Source organism: Girardinichthys multiradiatus, chromosome 2 (assembly GCF_021462225.1).
Source record: "Girardinichthys multiradiatus isolate DD_20200921_A chromosome 2, DD_fGirMul_XY1, whole genome shotgun sequence".
NCBI classification, from domain to species: Eukaryota; Metazoa; Chordata; class Actinopteri; order Cyprinodontiformes; family Goodeidae; genus Girardinichthys; species Girardinichthys multiradiatus.
The window spans coordinates 37,053,050-37,075,786 of record NC_061795.1 but is presented as its reverse complement, the minus strand read 5'-3'; the positions used below and the strand labels follow the sequence as shown (position 1 = coordinate 37,075,786).

At 38.3% G+C, this 22,737-nt stretch overlaps 1 protein-coding gene across 1 annotated transcript in view; it reads left to right on the top strand.

The window, feature by feature from the left end:
• Window positions 1-22,737, top strand: part of b4galnt4a (beta-1,4-N-acetyl-galactosaminyl transferase 4a) — a 209,526-nt gene that overhangs the window by 69,375 nt on the left and 117,414 nt on the right. Inside the window, exon 2 of the mRNA XM_047345063.1 lies at window positions 17,266-17,378. Within this exon, the coding sequence (XP_047201019.1) occupies window positions 17,266-17,378 (113 nt within the window). The remainder of the gene's footprint in view (window positions 1-17,265; window positions 17,379-22,737) is intronic.

Sequence of the window (22,737 nt, the reverse complement as noted above, 5' to 3'; positions counted from 1 at the left end):
TTGCGACCAAATATGCTAGAACAATACTTTTTTTTGCAAATGAAACCGGAGAGTTCAACTTAAATATTCTACTCACCACGTGTCCCAAAGCACGGTTTTTATTTTCCAGAAACTGATGCAGAAATCCAGTAAAAAATCGCAAAAAACAAACAATAAAATCCAGACCGCAGTGTACTTCCTACATTGGAATATATGTGATGAGATTGGTGGATGAACTATCACATGGTTTTCTTTCACACCAATGCCCGCAACAACTGGAATTGATGTCATTTCCTGGGTGTTTTTTCCGGGAGTGGTCTTTTTTTTCCCCCAGAAGTTGTATTGTTTTTCGCGGTAAACTTCGCTCGCACTTTTGCTTTCATTTTTGTTGTTTTTTGCACTTTTTATTGTTTGAAGATGGTCTTATGAACATATATGTGTGCTCATAGGTATCTGGCACACTTAGAGATTTAATTACACTTCTGTAAATAGTTTATTTTGATGTACATATTATCTTTTCTCAAACTGTTCACAATATACATTTTATATTTGTTTTGGTCTCTGTTCATAAAAATTAGTGTATTTCAAAAATGAATTTTTGATGGATACAGCTATGACTTTTCTGTATTTAGGGAAAATATGTGCAAAAAAACCCCAATTTTAATTATTCTGGTGGTTAATTGCACTTTTTAGCAATTTACTTAGTTAATATAAAGTTATTATATACAAAATATTAAAATTTAGGATGTAAGGGTTATATTGATGTATAACAAATTGAAATGCTCCAAAAAATGACTCTACAGCATGTAAAAATATGCTCTGGCGAACTTCTATGGTAGGTCATAAAGGGTTAACTCAAAAGCAGACTTAGATGAACCCATTTATGAAACCTGCCAAAATAAAGCAAGAATTTCTTAAGAAAGAGTGACCCATACCCTGTTCCTGTTGCTGAGAATAAAAATGTAGTTGAAGAAAAAATAATTGGGACGTTTATTAATTGGGACGTCTTTTTTAAAAACAGGTCAAACATGTGAGACAATTTTTTTGTTTCAGAACTGAAATGATTTCTATAAATCAGACTAATTTATTTCCTTAAAATATTGTTTAGTTTATTGTTGAGGAGGTAAAGATGAAAAATATTGCAAAAAAAAAAATAATTTTTGTGGACCTGACTACTTTCAACTTGACAGTTTTAGCCCCTGAGGCAAAAAGTATTACATATTTTAAAATGAAGGCGATCAAATGCAGTGCCAGCTCATTAAAAAACTCAGAAACAGCCCTTAAGTTTAGCACTGACAGGAAGCAGAAATCAAGCAATGCTAACCTTACCATTGTTTGTCATATGACTAATGGTTAGGCTTTTGTGTTATTCTCACAGTTTCCACAAATCTTTTGTATCCTGCCTCCTTTTTTTTTGTTTGTTTGTTTCTTTTGTACACTTTATCAGACAAAGTCCCAGGATGACAGCAACTGAACAGACATAACTATAACAAGAAACATTGTGGCATTTTAATATTGCAAGATATTGTGCCATGAGCTTAATAATTACAACAAATACAGCAGATACCATGTTTCTTCCATCTTTTTTAGATGGTCACTGTGACTCAGTGGCACAAGTGGTCCTGCATTTCGCAAGTTGCAAGTTCATTTCCAATTTCCTTCCCTGCCACATGTAAGTGTGCCCTTGGGCAAAGCCCTTAATCCTAAATTGCCTACTGCATATTGTTGGGGTCATCCATTTTGGTCGGATGGACCGGCTGGGCTGCGCGGTTCAACATGTGCAGCTCGGCAGACATCGCATCTCTGATGTCACCCGGGATTATAAAATCCGCAGAAAATAAACTTACGTTGCCATTTCCAGCGTGTCTCACAGGACGACGCAACGAAGGCGCATATCTGGAGCAATAGAAACTCGCAGGCGAGTTTTTCACTCCACACGGCCATTCTCAGAAGAGCTTGAAAGCTGGAAATCTGTCTGATACAAGAAGGTCAGAAGATTCATATACCGATTGAAGACCCCACCAACACTTCGCCGCAGGTGAAAACCCACAGAGGTTTGTTTCCAAGAAGATGAGTTTTCCTCCTTGTTGATTCAGTCGACTGCAACGGTTCCTCATATTTTCCCCATTTTGGACGGTTGAGAAGTTTACCATTTTTGAGTTGATTACGGACGCGTGTCACTCTGGTTCCCCCCCTCATTTTTCTTCATCAGACCTACGGACCATCCTCAACTGGTGAAGAGAAGAAATCAGCGTCAAAGTAATTTCGTTCCTGCAGTTCTTGACTTCTCAGTGACAGTGTGCGTGAGTCTTTGTGTTTGCCCATGTCAAATACATCGTTGCTTCTCATTTAACACTGAAGAAGATTTTTCCTTAGGTCTTGAAGCTGGTTCAGTAAAAACTTAATAATAAAATTGTAATATAATTTTCAAGGGTCAAAAAACTTTAGTACATGTTTATATAGCTGCAGAAAAGTTCCACAATAATTCCACACCCCTCGTTTTCTTCAGACCTGACCCATCCTCAACCTGTGGAGAGAAGAAAATCAACGTCAAAGTAATTTTGTTCTTTTTTATATTAAATTGGACAGGTGTATTTAGAGGTCTGGGCAGGGTGAGGCATAGTTTAAGGTGATTTAGAATCACTAGTAGTTCATCCAAGGTATTAACTTGTTGCATCCAATACTGATTAAAGTGTTTTATGCTGAGCTGTGTTTGACTTGCTGTGCAAGTGTTGTTTGATTGCGCAGCGCGGATGCGATCAGCAAGGTGCGTGTTTTGTCCGTCTGATCCCAAATCAGCCAGGAGTTAGAAGTTGGACTTTTACAAGTTTTTTATTCAAAGCAGCTGCAGGCTGGGCCTTGTGGCTTGACCACTCCTTTATCCCAGTTTTATTACTGGAGTTTTTCCACTGAGTACCTGCCTCAGAGTTTTATGATGTTTGGTTTGGGATTTAGGGCAAAAAGCTGCTAGTGGCTAAGGGTACAGCCCAACATCTAACAGCTGATTGCCGAAAATCGAGACATCAGCACAACAGGAGGGATTCTAATTCCAAGTTAGCTCAAATTGCACATTTTTATCCATAAAACTGCTGGTTTGATCTTCATAGACACTAAATGTGCATATATCTTCTTTGATTATTATTGTTAGGTAATCATTTTTCTCTTTTGTAGAATAGTGGTTGTTAGTTAGGTGAAGGTTTTTGGGTCAGAATAGTAATTATATCAGGGCTATATGGTTTTTCACATATATATAAAGAGAAGCGTTTGTGTTTATTTCGAGCAAGAGTGATTTATCTGTCAAAATAAGGTCAAAGTAGCCCCACCTATCAGTGACATTTAGCGTGGTTTGGTTAATAATTACCAATTGGTAATGTGAATTAACTAATTGTAATTATTAAGTGCTTTGAGCCCATAATCACAACACCAGAGGACATCTCTGACTTTTATTCGTAAGAAATGATTTTTGGTGAAGAAATTTTTTTTTCTGAATTATGATATGTAATTATAATTTTTTATAAATATTCATTAATCAATAATCACGATCCTTACATTATTAATGTATCAATTTGTGCATGTTTGTTACTGCAGCTACAAACTACAAATTTTTTGAACATGTCAAAAAATTCCACGGTATGAGCCTACTGTATGCTTTTACATTTGCAGAACTGCAACAAAATTCACACAAGTGTTACGGAAAAAATGTTATATAATATAATGACCTATTTTATGATTAATTTGGCTAATTATTTCACTACTCAGGGGCAGTCATAGCCCGTTTACAGTATTAGACTTTCATCCCCAGATGAGTATTTGAAAGTGAGATATCATTGCAAAAGTGACTTTGTCCTGTCTTGACACAGAAACAAACTGTACATTAGTGATGTGACAGTCACGAACAAAACAGCTCATAGAGAGGACAGGAGTTTTTTTTTGTTACTATGGCCAGCGCTGCACAACACCCATTGGCTATTTGGCAATGGGTGTGGCCAGCATTGAAACACCATGAGCAAGGTTGCTGTTACCATTTGTCACTTCTGTTAAATTTAGCTACCAATCTTAAGGCAGCAACATTGGTTATAAATCAGTTGATTTACACAGAAATTGAGGCTCCCTGCTTGTTAACAACTTATATGTGTTGTATGTTGAATTGGTAGTTGGATTTGTGCATATATTTGCATTGTGGTGTGCATTAAGTTAATTCTAGTAACAAATAGCTTAAGAGTCGTTCAGGAGGTAATAGAACTGGATCTTTTAGGGGATGCCATGAGAACCGGTTCTCTAAATGGGGGTTCACATCGCTACTGTGCATTTTACAGCGTTTTCATAAGCAATAAAGAAGGTGGGGGCACATCAAAAACGACACACATGCAATGTTTTACAAAACACGCATAATTTCTTTATCATTAGGCACATGTAAACCACATTTTAGTTACTGTACAGTATACATTGAAACATGATGAGAGGCAGTTATTTGCAGTGCCAGTTACTATAATAAATCAGATTTAGGTTTCCAACTTATAGAAAATTGGTGAATCATAATTTTTGGCAGTGCTATCTATTTTCTATTTTTCAAGCAAACGCCTGTAGTCTTACAGCCCACTCCCCCTCAAACACACGCACACAAACCAAAACACAGAAAAGTTTAGTTTAAGGTAGTTCTCTTTGTTTTTCTGCGGGTGTGAGCAGGAATATAGATCTTATTAAAATTGTTAAGTAGTAAATATTTCTAAATATGGTTCATTTTTTTACACCTTTTTTATTCCTCTAGCCAAAAATGCACAAAGCCATGCACACAAATTCACTCCTACAGTCCAAATTAAAATCCCCAGTGTGACAAAATAATACTGGTTCGTGACAGATTTTTAGACACTTCGGTAACAATAAAGCATGTTCCGTACTGATGGTGCACATTTCATAAATAGACCACATAGGACTCCCTCTTGAGACAACACTTGCAAATCAATTGCGGTAAGAGGAACTGGCATTGTGCTCTATCTGTTGTGAGTTAGTATGATTGATTTTTGTGCTGTCTTTCCTACTGGGATAATTGCAAAAAGCAAATCCTGATAGCTTCTGGATAGCTTATTATTTATTAATTTTTTACTGACTTTGGTTTATCAAATGTGACCATCAATGTAAACCTGCTAACTTTATGTATCTCCATACCAATCAATTGTAGTGTACTCGGGAACACCTGGTTTGATCTTTCATTTTCAGTAGCTGCTGTACACTAGGTTACTTCAATATGTCCTTACTGGACCCTTTAGATTGGAAAATTTAAAATTACCTCAAATCTCATGCTAGACCTTGACAGTTGTTATGGTCAAAAACATGAACAAACTGGAATACATTGAACAAATAAGATTTAAACCAGCCTAGCGTTGTTCCCCTGATCCCTACCGCATGTTGTAGCCTTTCTAAGAGAATATTGTGATCGACTGTATTACATGCAGCACAAGTCTTTTATCTGTATCTGAGGTCGTACGAATATCACTAGGGACTTTCAGCAGTGTTGTTTCAGTGCTATGATTAGCTTTGAAACCTGACTGAAACTTTCTAAAGAGGTCTTTACTGTGTAAATTCAAACACAAATTCAAACACAAATCAGGCTGTACAGTTACCTCCAATGCTGTCTCACGTACTGAGGATGAAGTTATCGGGAGGATGCCAATGATTTTGTTTTTAATAAAATCAATTTTATGTATAAAGAATCCCATAAAGTCATCAGTGCTAAGAGTTAAATTTAAAATGGAACAGATTCTTTAAAAGGTTCTGCAAGATTTTAGTTTTGGTTTTGGATGTGTTTAGCTTTAGCTCTTACCTTTCTTTAAGTGCTTTCCTTCGTCACAACCACCTGGCTTTGAATCCAAAATGAAGAACAACTAAAACTGTCTGAGCAGAACTTTCATGAGAATAAACAGTCTGTCTGACCTCAAGCACGACACACCTACATTTTATATCACTGGGAGTTTTATTTTGAAAGTTGATGGATCAGAGGTGGTTAGTCCTTGAACGCCACCTACCTTTTGGTTCTTTTTCTGCTCTAGAGGTCTAGTCAAAGTTAGGCTCAACTCCCCATTCATTGAAATCCTGAGAAACCAAAACCTCCTGATAAATCTTATGCTTTAATTAGTTTTATAACTATTTTAAAAATGAATCCCCAAATCATCCCCAACCCTTTTAGCAGGTAGAAGTAATTAATTATGTGTGTTTTAATTTGTTTAAGTTGTAGTCACTAAATCGTTTGTAAATAGATCTAAGTGGTACAAAAAATTAAGTTAGTTCTATTACTAGTTCCCTTAGATTTTTCTTATAGTCCTAGCTGAAGAGTAATTATCTTTGATTGATCCTAGATGCTTTGAAATAATCTTAAAAAATATACAGAAATCTCCAGATTCTTCTTTAGTTGTGTGATGTAGTTTGCTTAGTGAAAAGGAAAATAATTCCTTCCTCTGATTTATTTTTGATTTATTGGTTTATAACCTTAAAATAATTTAATTTAGCTTACTTATGTTCCACAATATCCTACCTGTTTTTCCTTCCATCTCTCTTTTCTTGCCATATTTTTAGCTTTTGCCACGGCATTTTCTCTGATTCTGTGATTAGCATACTGCTGTATCACCTTGCTGTTCATCACTTAACATACATTGAAGAACCACCTCACAGTAAACTTAGTGTTCTTGTCAACTTGCAGGCATATAGACATAGACAATCATTTTAATATATTATGTGTATATTCACACAAACATCTACACACACATTTATATACATATAACCTGACACCTGCACGGCTCTGATGTGAGCTCTGACAGCTGCAGTCGGGTGAACTCTTTAAAGTTTAGAATATCAGTAGTTTTAAAGGCATGCCAGACAAGGTGAACTTATTAGTCGCTTCTTAAAAACAGCTGAACCTGAAAGAACGTTTCTCCTAAATGTTTTCTCAGTCACAATACCTCACCTGCATAAACTATTGTATAAAACTCCTGTGAGTTTTGGTCTTTATAATGTAATCTACAAGAAAGCTTCAAACAGTGAAACCATCTTTGTCCTCTCAAAGTTGGAGAAGTTGCTCTCCATCATTTTATTTGCATATTAAGTATTGCTGCTGGTTTAGAACTGGAGGCCATGAACTGATTAAGCAGAACATACAAGAGGTGACTCTTTAATGATTAGTATTCTGCGTGGTTTCCTGCTGGTGGCAGAGTTTCTAGTCAATTGGCTTCCATTAACCTGCCAGTCCGCTCTTCATTACTTCATTAAAGGTAGTATGGAAGCTTGAGGAAGTCCTGTCACAGTGCAGGCACTGACTTTATACTTGCTGCAGAGAGCATGTGTGATGTCCTTGTGTGCGTCCTTTTCTTTGTAACTTGATTTTAATGAACAAAGTATTAAGGTCATGCATACCAGCTCTATTGGAGGCAAACGTAGTGAGCAAGGAATATAAATAATATATGACTGCAGCAATAAAGACGTTTGAAAAGCTACGCAAGAGCAAACCCAGACTGTTTTCATATGTGTACACAGACACACACATAAAGACATCAACAGAGTCAAAACGCATGTTCCAGGATGTCCACATGTGTTAACATATACATAGATGCTTCTGATTTTTACACTACTAAAAAACTTGAGTAAACACTTTTCTTTTGGTCATGGATCTGTATTGAGAAAAAAATATATATATTCAAAAGCAAGTTTGTTATAAATATCAGAGGACATTTCTTTGTTTTGGTGAGTTAAGTTTTCTACAACCTTGCGTAAGCCCGGATACTCAGGTTGTGTTCAAAGGATCAGATAATTCATAAAACATTTGCTTCATAGTTCCTAAGGCAATGCGTAAACTTGGAGAATATGTCATTTTAAATAGATTTATCAAATTCAACTGAACCTTCTTTTGTTGATTCTTCACTCTTTGACACCTGGCTGATGTTTCAGTTTGTGATTCTCACAGATCAAGACTATCTCTACACAGCTCTTGGTTTTTAATGCTCCCTAAAATTTTTAAATTGTTCCTCGCAAAAGTGTATGTAGATTGAAATGGGCTGTATCTTATTTTTAAGTGGGTCTGATATGAACTTTCTGTGTTTTGTTTTGTCATTCAAACAATTGCTTTTACAACAAAGCAAAGCATAAGAACAAATAAAGCAAGAGGAAAGACATCTTTCCCTGTTCTGCATTGTTGCTCTTTAAAATATGATTAGCATGATGTTTTTAGTGGATTATTAGGTAATTCATGTAGTCTTTACCCAAATGAATATCAGAGATTCACCCACTGGCTACTTTATCAGGTGTGCTTGTTCAGGTTTTTGTCAACGTAAATAGCAAATCAACCAATCACACGGTAGCAAGTCCATGTATCAAAGCACTTAGATGTAATTAAGATGATTTGCTGAGGGTTAGGCCAAGCACCATAACAGGTAAGAAAAGGAGTGGAAGTGACTTTGAATGTGGCCTGGTCTTGTCAGATGGGCTTGTCTTAGTATCTCAAACTGCTGATTCCCTGCAATTCTAAAGCATAACCATCTCTCTAGTTTGCAGAGAACAGTCAGAAATGAAAAACATCTAGTGAGCATGTAAAATAGCTTCCAGATGCTAAAAATGCAACGGTAACTCAAATAACCTTTTGTGACAACAAAGGTATGCAGAATACCATCTCTAAACTCACATGTCAAACTGAAGTAGGTGGGTTATGTCAGCACTGGGTGCCACACCTTTAAGCTAAGAACAGGGAAATGAGACCACAGTTTGTACAGCCTCACCAAAAGGGGACTGTAAGATACTGGAAAATGTTGTCTGATTCGATAAGTCTCAATTTCAGCTGCAACATTCAGATGGCTGGTGGTGAGAGTGTAATGATGAGGGGATATTAGCTTGGAATACATTTGGCCACTTAGTATCAACTGAGCATTATCAAGTGTTCCTTAGTATTCTTGCTGACCATATGCATCCCTTTATGAGACCACCTCCTCTCCTGCTCACAGCCAAACAGACATTCCACCCTCCTTTGACCCACAGGACCCAGAGCTGTCCAGTAACACCTCACATTTTTTATCTTCCACCTCAGCCCTAGACCCTTCTGCTTCTACATGTTTGCCTTCAACCATATCAGAAGATGCTGATGCTTTGTTTGCTTCCCCCTTCCACCTGTGTGTCTCAAGAAGTCAAGTGAAGATGCAACTGGAGAGACTGAATAGGAATAAGGCTGCAGGTCCAGATCATGTCAGCCCTAGAGTCCTGAAGGCCTGTGCAGAGCAGCTCTGTGGGATTCTGCAGCACCTCTTCAACCTTAGCCTGGCCCAGAAGATGGTTCCGGTGTTGTGGAAGACCTCCTGTCTTGTTCCGGTACCAAAGAAAATTCACCCATCAGTCCTCACTGACTATAGACCTGTTGCCCTGACATCCCACATCATGAAGGTCCTAGAGAGACTCCTGTTGGCCCACCTGAGTAAGCAAACAGTAAACCATCAGGACCCCCTTCAGTTTGCTTATCGCTGTGGAGTTGGAGTTGAAGATGCCATCATACACCTGCTTCAACAAACCCACTGTCATCTGGACAAAGCCAGCAACACTGTGAGGATCATGTTCTTTGATTTCTCCAGTGCATTTAATACAATCCAACCTGATTTGCTTTGTCAGAAACTCCAGAAGACTCAGGTGGAGGCCTCAACAATCTCCTGGATCAAAGACTACCTGACAAACAGACCACAGTTTGTGAGACTGAAGGGTTGTGAGTCTAACCAGGTAGTCAGCAGCACAGGAACACCACAGGGGACTGTACTCTCACCATTCCTTTTCACTCTGTACACCTCAGACTTCCAGTACAAGACAGACTCCTGTCATCTGCAGAAATACTCGGATGATTCTGCAGTCGTGGGGTGGATCAGAGATGGACAAGAAGCTGAGTACAGGAAGGTGGTGGACCGCTTTGTGGCATGGCGTGGAAACAATCATCTAATTTTGAACGTGACTAAAACAAAGGAGATGATTGTAGATTTTAAGAGAAACAGGAATAAGTCAAAAACTATTTCTATCATGGGAGAAGAGGTGGAGGTGGTGGAGGAGTATAAATACCTCGGTGTTCACCTGGACAACAGACTAGAGTGGAGATGCAACTGTGAAGCCATCTACAAGAAGGGACAGAGCAGACTGTACTTCTTGAGGAAGCTTAGGTCCTTTGGTGTTTGCAGCAAGATGTTGCATATCTTCTATAAGTCTGTTGTGGATAGTGTGATCTCTTCTGCCATCATCTGCTGGGGAAGCAGCGTCAGGGCCAGGGACTTAAAAAAGCTTAACAAGCTGATAAAGAAGGCTGGCTCTGTTCTGGGGACTCCTCTGGAACCTCTGGAGATCATTGTTGAAAGACAGATTCTTCATAAAATGAAGAACATTATGGAGAACCCTGAGAATCCTCTTCATGAGACTGTCCTACAACAACACAGTGTCTTCAGTCAGAGGCTTCTTCAGATCTGCTATAAGACGGAGCGCTACAGGAGATCCTTCCTGGCCACAGCCATCAGCATCTACAAAGGCTCTTTGAAGAAACCTTCATAATGAGCTACAACATTTAATTTCCCTTCGGGATTAATAAAGTATTTTTGAATTTGAATTGACTTATCTTGAAGAATCTGGAAATGAAGTTAAGTTAGTCTTGGAACCAACTTAGGCAATAATCAGCATACCTTTAGACAACCATTCACAATGCAAGATCAGATAAAATATTATTTTAATAAAATAATGTTTTAAAGAATGATCTGCTGAATAAAACCAACCTTCTGGATGACCAATTTTCAACGGTGTCTCATTAGCTGCCTTTACTTATTAAAATAATATTTAAATAAATATTATTTAGGAAATAGTAAAATATTTATGGAAATATTTTGAAAAAGAACCAAATCTTTCTGGAGAAATGGGGCTTAATGGTGTTTACTTAGTTATCAAGTTTAGCAAAACAATGTTCAGGGAAATATTTTACTGGATTGAAAACTAGTAACCTTTTTGGGCAAATGATCTTAGTAGGCGAGCACGTGTTCTTAGCTGTTAGCAGTTAAAGCTAACAAAAGAAGCTTATAGCTTAGCATCCGAATCAAACACATACCTTTACAATACCATTAATAAAGGGGTTAAAATGCATAAGCGCTGACGGCGCGTTATGGCCGATCTTCTGTGTTTAAAATCACCCTTTAAATAAAGTTTGTCTTAACTAACTTTATCTTAAAAACACACAAACACAGAACACACAAACTGAGCACGTGCTGAGCAGATAATCTGCTAGCACTAAGATGGCTGAGTTCAACACAAACAAAACCAAACCTTATAAAACGAAAAAATTTTTAGATCATTTCATTCTAAATTACTGTTCTCTGCCCAAACCTAACCTCAGTCCAGTGCTGAGGAAAAGTTGTCCGGGCAATGACGAAGTTTGAAGAAAACTCTGTGAACAAAAGATTAGCTTCAGCTAATCTTCGTAGCTGTTGGGTGGGGCGGCTCGCTCTGTCCGCCGACCAAACTGCACAGTTACTGCAGTAACCACGGTGATGCAGCCCGTTGTCTTTCCTTTGGGAAACTGCTTCACTCGGCTTGCTGGGAACTCTCTGGAAACAGTTCGCTTCTGCAGATCTCAGAGAGAAAGTCAAGCAACGCTTGTACCTTAATTACCCCTTTTTATGAATGAATACCGGATACACAAACAGCAATTCATTCGTACTTAACTTAGTGCATATGACTGCGTGATCTTATGACACTCTTGGATCCAGTTTGAAGAGTTATGTCTGTTTGCCTGCAAAGAGACATTAGCGCGCTGTGTCTCTCTGTCCAGACCCCAGGGGGGACCCGCGTAGAAGAAATCAATTCATTGGAAAGGCGGGGGTTTTATTCAGAATAGTGACGCCTCGGGGAGTCCACCATTACCCTTTTCCTGGCCGTGCAGGAAGTAGGTTAATGCGATTTTTTTTTAAATTCCAGAAAAGTTTGTACCGGACTTTCGTGTTGTAACCATGGCTGTGGGTCCCAAAAACTTGAAGCTGCTACTGTAATTCTTCTAAAAAATGCTTTATACTTAAAACTGCCCCAGTGCCTGCTGGTGATCTCTACACATTAAAGTATTCAGTACCACATCATCTGCATAATGGAAAGTTTTCATACCTCTACATGACCTAAAAATAATTTTTGGCAAAGAATATTTTGATGTGAAGTTAAAACTCAAGATCTGCTTCAGTTCCTCATAAGTCAAAGATTGCAAAAACCCAAAGTTAAGTATGGCAATACAGCCTTTACATAGTTAGCTTGTTTGTAATGAGAGTGTATATTCCTCATTTCTATTTGGTGGTATTGTTTACTAGAGAAACAGGTAGGAAAATATAGAAAGGTAATTTATTGTGAGCTGTAAATTTTTTTGCTCAGATCAAAGCCTATCTTATTACAGCTGTCTGGACTCAGATGCAAAGGGTGTAGGGCAGGCAAGATGATATCCAAGCAAACAGGGAAAAGAAATTATCAGCACAGATTATATTTGCCGGAAACTTTCATAAAGAAGTTTAGAGAAAAAAAAAAGCTATGTTTTGTAACGTTGTTTATAGTATCTCTGCCGTACACCATTGTTTCTGTATATAAGCGAGGAAGGAACAGGGACAACTCTGTGGTTGTCCTTCAATCTCTATAATAGTCTCCCTACAGCTCCACCTCTTCTTCAATCATTGTATCCAATACAACCCACTCAGACTTGTTTTTAAGGGAACATATTGGAAAACTATTAGTGCTCATTATGCTTTATAGCTACCCAATCTCTTCATTTTGTCTTTTAATCACATTCGCTCTCCTTGTGTGTGTGTGTGTGTGTGAGAGAGAGAGAGAGAGCTCATGCACAATAGGCTCATTTCTTGATGCTTTTGTGTACTCCGAAGTGTGTGTTTTTGTGTGTAAACTACAGCCAGTATGGTCAGGCAGACAGTAATGAACCCATTTTACTGTAATGCATTCAGCTTTGGTAGAGCACAATGTCACACCCACCCTTCACACACTCAGTCACCATCACTTTTTATGAGGGAGTCAATAGCACAGGCACCATCTTTTATTGAATCCCTTCCTTGCAGCAAGGATGTTCCTGAGCCACGTCAGCCAAATGGGATCAAATGGAGTCAAATACGTATAAAAAGAGGTTGGACTGAATAGGGAAAAGATTCTCCTTTTTTAATGAGCTGGAAACGTTTACATCAACTTTTATGGGGACATATTTGGTTCTTGTATCTCGGTATTACCAGACAGGGGTGGACTGGTCATCGGGAGCACTGGCAGACCCGGCTCCAGTGGAATTTAGCTGGGGGGGGTTTGGGGGGCCCAGTAAACAGTATTTTATTTAATATAAATACATAAATAAACATTTGTGTATCATTTAAAATGAAATAACCATGTTGTTTATTAATTAAAAAATAAATAATAAAAGACTCAAACAGCGCTATGTAAGTGTGCATCAGTCACCAGAAAATACTGAGTAATTATGCTCAGGTTTGCATGAACTTTAGCTTATGGGTTGAAGAAATCTAACTAATCAGCACTGCATTATAATCATTGTGTTTAAAACACCTTAACTCCAGAAACCTGAAGGCAGCTGTACACAAACTTCTCCTGAAGAGACGTGGGAATGTTTTTGAAAAAATACTAAACATTTTTAAAATTTCAACTCTTTTTTTTTGTATTTGCACAAACCTTGCCATCCATTGGTGGAGTGTCGGAGTGCTGTGTCCAAATTCAGGGATTGCATCCTTGGAAGAACTGGTCTATGTAGGCCAGATGGCCTCATAAACCGCAAAGGCTGGAAGTGATCGGCTGTGAATTTGGACAGTCTTGCCTTCACCAGCTGTTCCCGCCCTTAACTCAGTGTAGCTTCTGTCGCCTAGCAACTGTGACAGCGTGAAGCACAGACCTGTGAAGCCGTAGATGGAGCCCGAAGGTTAACCCCACTGCCTCCACTGTAAATACCTGTACATGGTTTTTATATATCTGAGCTTGTTTCTTCAAAATATTCTTGTTTTATTATCTTTTAATTTTATTCTCACTCAATAATCAGCCATTTAAAATGTTGAAAATAACTTTTATGTTCATAGACAATTACCAAATGACAAATACCACTTAATTTTTTGGTAAAACCTTTACCAACCTGAACACTAACATAACTTTATGAACCTAGTTTAAATCATTTTTTTGTAGAGCATAATAACATATAAATCAAACATTAACATCAGATATGATCTAACTGAATTATGTCTGTGTTCAACTTCCAGTCATTGGTGAAAACCACTGGAAGTATGAAAAAGATGGGCCGGGTTACAGGCGTCCTTCCCTGGTCTAGCAAGCCTCGACCGCCCAGTCACCTGACAGCTGGCGAGGCGAGCCGCTGCTAGCAGTGGGAGGACATTTTCGAACACGTTGAACACTTTTACTGTTAAGTGATATCTTGGTAAACCAAACAGATATTTCAGTTTAACATAGCTACATTCTCACCGAAAAACATTGTAAAAGTTAATTTTGTTTCACAGAAAATGTAATATATACAACTTTATTCACAGCTGTTCTCTCTCCTCTGCCATTACTACTTACGTTTGAACAATCCACTATGACCGTGATAAATCATGGGATAGGGTAGGTCACGAAGGATACACCGGACCCTTCCTTCAAATATGAGGAAATTAAGGACACATTTGTAGGCCGCATTTGGACAGCCTTCACTATGACATAATCGGCCTAAAATGCGGCCTTCAAAGGATGCAGTCCCCTAGCCCTAAGCCCATTTTGGCATACTACCGTGTCAAATGCCCCTTTTCCACTGGTTCGATTTGGCCCGACTCGGCTCGCTTCGCGAGCATTTCCATTACTGTTATTTCAGTAACGGTACCTACTCTGCTTCTTCTTCTTTTCTTTTTTTTCTTTTCCTCAATCATGGGCGGGCGCAGTGGACTATTCAGCCAATCATGGCCGTTGTTCTGAGGCCAACGCGTCACGTCACACGTAGGTCACATTTAGAAAAGCACGATTGGCTGGAATTTCCAGCATCTGTTCCCAAATCCGGACACAGATGCCTTCAGGGTACACAAAAAAAAACTCAGACAGACTTTGGCGATAGGCTGATGACAACTGATTACAACCACACATTCACGGATTGGTCAAATTATCGTACATTTGGTCTTTTTTTTTAGGAATATTGATCGTACAGAGAGCAAAATTATCGTACAAATACAATAATTATCGTACACCTGGCAACACTGGCTAAGCAAGGCCGGTCGGTACTGTGCATGACGTGAACAAACGGCTAGGCCGGTCGGTACTGTGCATGACGTGAACAAACGGCTAGGCCGGTCGGTACTGTGCATGACGTGAACAAACGGCTAGGCCGGTCGGTACTGTGCATGACGTGAACAAACGGCTAGGCCGGTCGGTACTGTGCATGACGTGAACAAACGGCTAGGCCGGTCGGTACTGTGCATGACGTGAACAAACGGCTAGGCCGGTCGGTACTGTGCATGACGTGAACAAACGGCTAGGCCGGTCGGTACTGTGCATGACGTGAACAAACGGCTAGGCCGGTCGGTACTGTGCATGACGTGAACAAACGGCTAGGCCGGTCGGTACTGTGCATGACGTGAACAAACGGCTAGGCCGGTCGGTACTGTGCATGACGTGAACAAACAGCTGTTCACTGATTGGCCGTGGGGGTGGCCAGCCGTAAGAGTTGACCAGCGTAAAAAAAAAAAAACAACCGGCATTTTCAAACGTGCATTCAAGCGAGTGAGAGAAACATATGATGATTAATTTCCCTTTGGGATTAATAAAGTATTTTTGAATTGAATTGAACACACGATGCTTTAAAGCCGCGCCTCCAGGAGATGTTCCCTTCAGCTGAGCGAAAGCGGGTCTATGGAAATGCAACACACAAAGTGCAGAGCCGTGCGGATCTGTTCCGGGCTGGCCAAATCGAGCCACTGGAAAAGGGGCACAAGTGTCTTCTTTACTGCCGCCAAAGTCCCATTTAGCATTGAGCACCGTGACATCTCCCAGTCGCCTGGCCGCTGTCCTGGCCCACTCTGCGATTGCTGAGGGGCGGGACCAATGGTTCAATTCGGGTCTCGCTTAAAAAAACTATCCGTGCCGTTCCTGCGGCTCACTTGGGTATCTGCCTGGCAGAAACTCCCACAGATTGCAGTAGCGACAGGTAAAAACAGACACATCCCCTCCTTTCTTTTCCTAAAGCTGTTTGACACAGTCAAAACCGACTTAATAAATTTTTTTAAGTCAGTGCAAATTTGAAAATATGGTTAACAAAAAGGATCTGGAAAAAATATTTGTTTTGCTTTAGTGTCCCCTTCATTTATACATTGCATAATGTAGGTGAACTGTCGGTTGGCCTGGGAACATAATTTCAGTTTAAGTGATTTGAGTACATAACATTGCACCACAGCAGAAACATTCATTTCATAGGTATTCAGACGTGTGTAGATGTGCATTCAAAGTGTGCTCAAGATAACTCGGTGGTTTGCATTAACTCGCTGGTGATGGCCTGGGATGGCATCAAAATCCCTGCCAGGATTATTGTCCCAGTCCACCCCTGTAACCAGACCTTCACAAACTGCTGAAAATCCTGCATCAAATTGTGCATCAGTTTGGGTCAAAACTGTGTTTTGCTGGCAGCACAGAGAGATCATTTGTTGTTCTAGTTCTAGTTCTGACAAAAACACACTTTCAAGAGCATGCCTACATACATAATAAGTATTGGTTGTTTACTCCCAGCCAAGCCAACTGTCATAATTGTGTATCAAAACCCTCGCAATCCATCTGTGACTGAACAACACTAGTTTCACTGCATGGAAAGCTTATTTGTTGAAAACATCCCTTTTTACACCATTTGCACTTCCTCCTCCTCTCATTTTCCCTCCAGACAGTTTTTTTTAAACATTTCTCTATTGCTTCCTTTTAGATTTTAATCACACACATAGTTCCCCCTTTATATTATTTTCTTTAAAAACTTGTATCTCTGTCTGCCTCAGCTGGAAAAAATTAGCAATTGCACAAATTCATCGTTGACCGCAATAATGATGGAAATGATGATATTCGTAATTGTAATTCTGCTGCTGTTGATGAACGTGATTGAGATTGGAAGAAAAATGATGCCATTAATGCAATGATTAAAATGGAGATGAGAATGATAACAAAGGGGATGACAAAGACAATGACATTTGTCAAGATAATGATGCTTGCCGGCTATCTAAAAGAGTTAATTGTTTTTCCCTGTTTGTCCAGATGGAGAGAGACAGACGGACGGGACGGACGCCAGCCGGAAGAGGGATGCTCGCTCCTCAGCTGGACATCACAAGAGCGAGGACACCAGTGACAGTAGGGAGGACGAGGCGGCAGTGAGTCTTTTTCTTGCAACATTTTGTTTTGTTCCCTCAAGCTGTAACTATCAGAGAGATTTCCTTGCCTAAATACATATTCACCGCACCACCCACATCTCTCTGACTAACCAGCAGCAACCAGGTTTTATGCATCTGTGTGTAGAGCCGCACATCATGGTACAGGAATCATATTTGTGATCTTTAATTGTCATCCAGTAGGTAAAGATCTATTCCTGGTTCTTGCACCAACTTACCAGTGTGTAAATGACAGTTTCTTTCTATTGGAGTGAAGGATATTATATTATGTCACCGGATAAAAATGATAAAAAGCAGTAATTTTGTGAGATTGTTTTGTTTTAGACATTTATATTTTACCTGAAGCAAATCTTACAGTTTAGCCTTTCGCTCCAACCCACTGCTGTGAATTTTAATAACATTTGTAGCTAAGGGAGGCTGCATCTTAAATTAGATTTTTAATAAGTTGTGCAGTCTAATCCCTTGTATTGTCCTTTATTTCTTTTTCTTTTAGTTCAAGAATTGTAAAACTAGATTTTAAGAAACTGTTAGTTGGAACACCTTTAGAAATTAAAACCGTGGGGTAAAGAACCACTGCATGTTATTAGAGATGCACAGAATAATTGTCTATTTTTCCCTTGGTCAGCTCTGATCAGTAATTGACAAGTCAAATACGGAAGAATCAGATTTTTTTGTTTCAATTCATTAATTGTATCAAAATTAAGAATTGTTTTCATTTTTCTTTAACTATAAGCTTATTAACTAATAAAATTCATTTCGATTCACTTTTTTAATAATAAAAATAAGCTAAAGTAGAGGTAGGTAGATGGAGATTACATTGTGCTTCCTTCATTAGAGTTTGGGTTCAAAACTGCTACTGTAACTTCTTTTGAAAACCAGCCGCCACTCACATTTTTTCCTCCTATGTATTACAGCTCTTAGGAAAAAAATAACAATTGATCAAAATCTGAATATTTAGGTCAGACCTCATTCAGTTGCACCGAATGACAAAAAGGTAACTTGAGGGAGTTTGATATCTCCATGAGTGATTTTATGTAACATGTGGCATTTCTAAAAAGACAATAAAACAAAAGTTGCATTATAGTTTATTTATAAATTATATATAAGCCTTTGTGAATGAGCTTTCACTTCAAATGCATTTCATGATAAATGTTAAACTTTGAGGAATACCACATCTCACAAATCTATATCAGCCTCTATCTATTGTCTCTAACTGTGGGGAATTATGGAATATTTGTCACAAAAATATGTAAAAATGAAAACTTGAGTTCTTAATAAACCTTAGAGTCAACAGCAATCTGTTAGCATTTTGATTTACACGCACCTCTGGAAATTTTCTACAAGTTTCATTATTTTCTTCAATAGGAGTGACTCTGGCTCAGTGGGAGGAGTAATCATGTTGCAATTCAAAATGTGTGGGTTCGATTCCAGCTTCTCCCTGCCACATGTTGCATGCCTTGCTAATTTGAAAATCAGAGAACCAGAGATTGCAGTAGTCCATTATGGAGCCAGGCTGTTATAGGTCTGTAAGCCTTTGTGAAAAAAAATTATCTTATTGTCTGTATTTTTAATATATCAGAGGTGGGACCAAGTCATTGTTTTGCAAGTCACAAGTAAGTCCGAAGTCTTCCAACCAAAGTCTCAGTTCCAGTCCCAAGTAGAGACATGAAAGTCCCAGGTATATATATAATGCAATTCCTGAACTTTTATTTTCGAGTCTCAAAGAAGTCATTTGACCAAATATGTAATTGAATCATAGTAATAATAATTTTGAGACTTATAAATTATTTTTGCCAGAATAACCAGCAAAAGATGATGAACTTCAAAAATCAGTGCTGATGTTGCTTTTTACAGCAAATATTAACTAAGACATACAAAACAACCAGAAAATAATAAGCATATTATTACACATGATTCTGGCAGTGTTATCTGCCAGCTTAGATGCACTGACTTTATTTGTGGTTCTGGTTCAAAGCACAGAGACTTGGGTGCACACATAATGATTAGAGGAAAGCATGCAATTTGAATAAGGGAAATACAGGGACATAACATATCCAGTATTTGTATTGCAAACTATTGCAACCCTCTGGTTTAAAACTGTTTTGAAAGGTAATCAGATTGCATTGCTACCCCTCTGATTTAAAAATCTATCTGTAATCTTTTTTTGAGTTTACATCTGAGGTAGAATCTGCAACTCTTCAGGCTCCACACATACATTTGTTCATTTGCCATGCTTTAATAATATGTTCTCCTGTGTCTCCCATTTTCAAGAGAAATTTATTATCCCCAGTCATTTTAACTAAAGCACCAATTACAAAAATGCTTAACTTACTTTCTTTATTTTCAAAGATCGGGTAGAGGTCTCATGACTGTGGCAATTCTGATTTTGTTAGAAACAATTATTTCCTAACATGGATTATTTTTTTCCATTGAAGAACTTTATTCAAATTAAAGGTGATTTTTGAAGAAGAATACAATGCGTGTGTGATAATGCAACTGCAATAACAGACATTTAGAGGTAGAAACAATGGTAGAAGTATAATCTGTGAAAAGTGACATTAATAGGAAAAGTTTGGTTGTAAACATCAATATCAACCTCTACTTGGGGATATCCATTTAAATAGTTACTTATTTCATTTTTTGTGGCCTCAACAAGTGGGATTAAAATTAAAGATCTTTTCTGACAGAATAAACAGCATGTGTCTGTTTTTAATACAAAAAATTACGTGTCGTCATTGAAAAACAAACATGTTTTGGCATATTTTGTAATGTTTTACTCTGGAATTTAACAGCTGTTTTCTGTTTAATAGTGAAGTAAAAAAGAAAGAAAACATTTTATACTCTCTCAAGATTCATTATTCATCATCTCTGCCTCGGGCATGCAATTTATAATTGATTTCTTCTTTCTCAACCTCAATTGATCAGATCTCTTGCCACTCGTGCTGACATACAGTCTACCTCAAAGTTTCATCTTGCAGGGGAAATCAGCAAAACTACTTGACGTGTGGAAGAATTAGGATGTGAGGTAGACAGTTTGGAATAATTTAACATCCACTACATATTTAGCCTGTATAAATATTACCTGATATTAGCGGTAGAGGGGTGTCAGCAGATTTTGCCGGGTCAGATCTGTAATCTTCAGTTTCTTGTGTTTAGCGGTGGTCAAAATGTACAAAATTGCAAATACAAAAAAACACCTTGGATGCAATATTTAATCAGCTATTAAAATGTAATGTAATGTTAAGTGCCCACTGGAAATAGATTTAGGTAGCTAAAGCTCACAAAGGGTGTTGGCAACATTGTGATTATAGAAAGAAAAAATACAGTAAGAAAAAAAGATTAATCATTATAAATATTGTTATTGCAATATCATCCCAGGTACTACAAACTCTAATTACCGCATCTTTTACATTTGATTGTTTTTTTATTGAGCTAAACTGATCACTAACACTACTTTTCCAGTCTGTTTTCATCTGGCTCTTGCCACAGAGTGTTTTCCACTGTTGAGCAAGCTTTTGCATGGACATGGTTAGCTGCTTGCCGTCAGTTGCTCACAGCCTTGTGCGCTGATTTGACTGACTGTCCAACATTTAAACAAGTGACCCAATCAACACTCCAACTTGAGCACATGCAACTAAATGAAGCATGAAGAGATGGTCTTGGCAACCAATCTTCCCCTTCATAATTCTGCACAAAATCTGTTCAACATAGCTGTTATAATGGGTCTGCGTTTGAAATTGACTGATTTCAGTTTGTAATTGTTTGTGTGTTTCAGCGAATATGTTTTCTATATATTATAACAAATTGTAGATCAGAGAAGAAAATTGTGTGATTCACAAAGCTGACAATGTAAGCACAAATTGTGAAGTGTAACATCAGTTATACCTCACTAAACATGCAGGAAGTGGCTGCAGGAATTTAAGACCCCTATAGGGTTCAACTTCAACTCCAAAAATAGTTACGAAATTGTTGTGCAGCTGTTGATTTGCAGTGGGGACCAGCTGAGAGAAGAAGGCGACAAAATATCCTTTTCCATAAAATGCAGTAGTCTTCAGAATTGATTTAAGTAAGAGCTTTAGGAAATGTGCTTGGCAAGATAAGATTCGTGAGGGAAAGCTGGCAGGTTTTATTTTTTCGAATAGCCTGCCTCCAAACTTTAAACCTGCCTTATGGTGTTAAAGCTTCTATGTAGAACTCAAATGAAATCTGCTTTGTAAATTAATCAGGCTTGTGCCTTGAGGCTGAAATGTTCAACTGCACTGTAAGCACTTTGCTAAAGTCACAAAAATGTGTCTGAAAGTTTGTTGTGGAATCTTTATTAAATTGATTTGCATTTTATTTGTCATATGTTTGCTCAATTGCAACTGATAGATTTGGTCAGCTAAGAATGTTGAAAACTTAAATGATTTGTTCTCATCGTTCTGCAGTAAACATGCACTAAAGCATCACAGTTTTACTATAAGCAGTAAAACTGGTGCACTGCATAAGGTGCTTATTTCGATTTACAGTCTTTATAGAATACAACTGAGCACCGCTTATGATTATGCATTAAACAGTTTATTTAGTAAGCATTGAGTGGAAGCATTCTGCTGTCATTTGAGGAGTGCATGTGTCTTTGTGTGTATGCATGTTCCCAATGTCTACCCTTAAGACGTCTTTGTTTAGCTCTATAAATGCAGCTTTCTTCATCTATAATTTATGTGCCCATTTAGAGGCTCTTTGTTCCTGCAGTTCTTGACTTCTCAGTGACAGTGTGCGTGAGTCTTTGTGTTTGCCCATGTCAAATACATCGTTGCTTCTCATTTAACACTGAAGAAGAGGTTTCCTTAGGTCTTGAAGCTGGTTCAGTGAAAACTTAATAATAAAATGTAATGTAATTTTCAAGGGTCAAAAAACTTTAGTACATGTTTATATAGCTGCAGAAAAGTTCCACAATAGTTCCACACCCCTCGTTTTTCTTCAGACCTGACCCATCCTCAACTTGTGGAGAGAAGAAAATCAACGTCAAAGTAATTTTGTTCTTTTTATATTAAATTGGAAAGGTGCATTTAAAGGTCTGGGCAGGGTGAGGCATAGTTAAGGTGATTTAGAATCACAAGTAGTTTATCCAAGGTATCAACTTGTTGCATTCAATACTGACTGAAGTGTTTAATGCTGAGCTGTTTTGATTTACTGTGCAAGTGTGCTGAATTGCGGAGCGCGGATGCGATGAGCAAGGTGCATGTTCATGTTTTTGTCCAGCTGATCCCGAGTCAGCCAGGAGATAGAAATTGGACTTTTAAAGTTTTTCCATTCGAAGCAACTGCGGTCTGAGCCTTGTGGCCTGACCACTTCTTTTGTC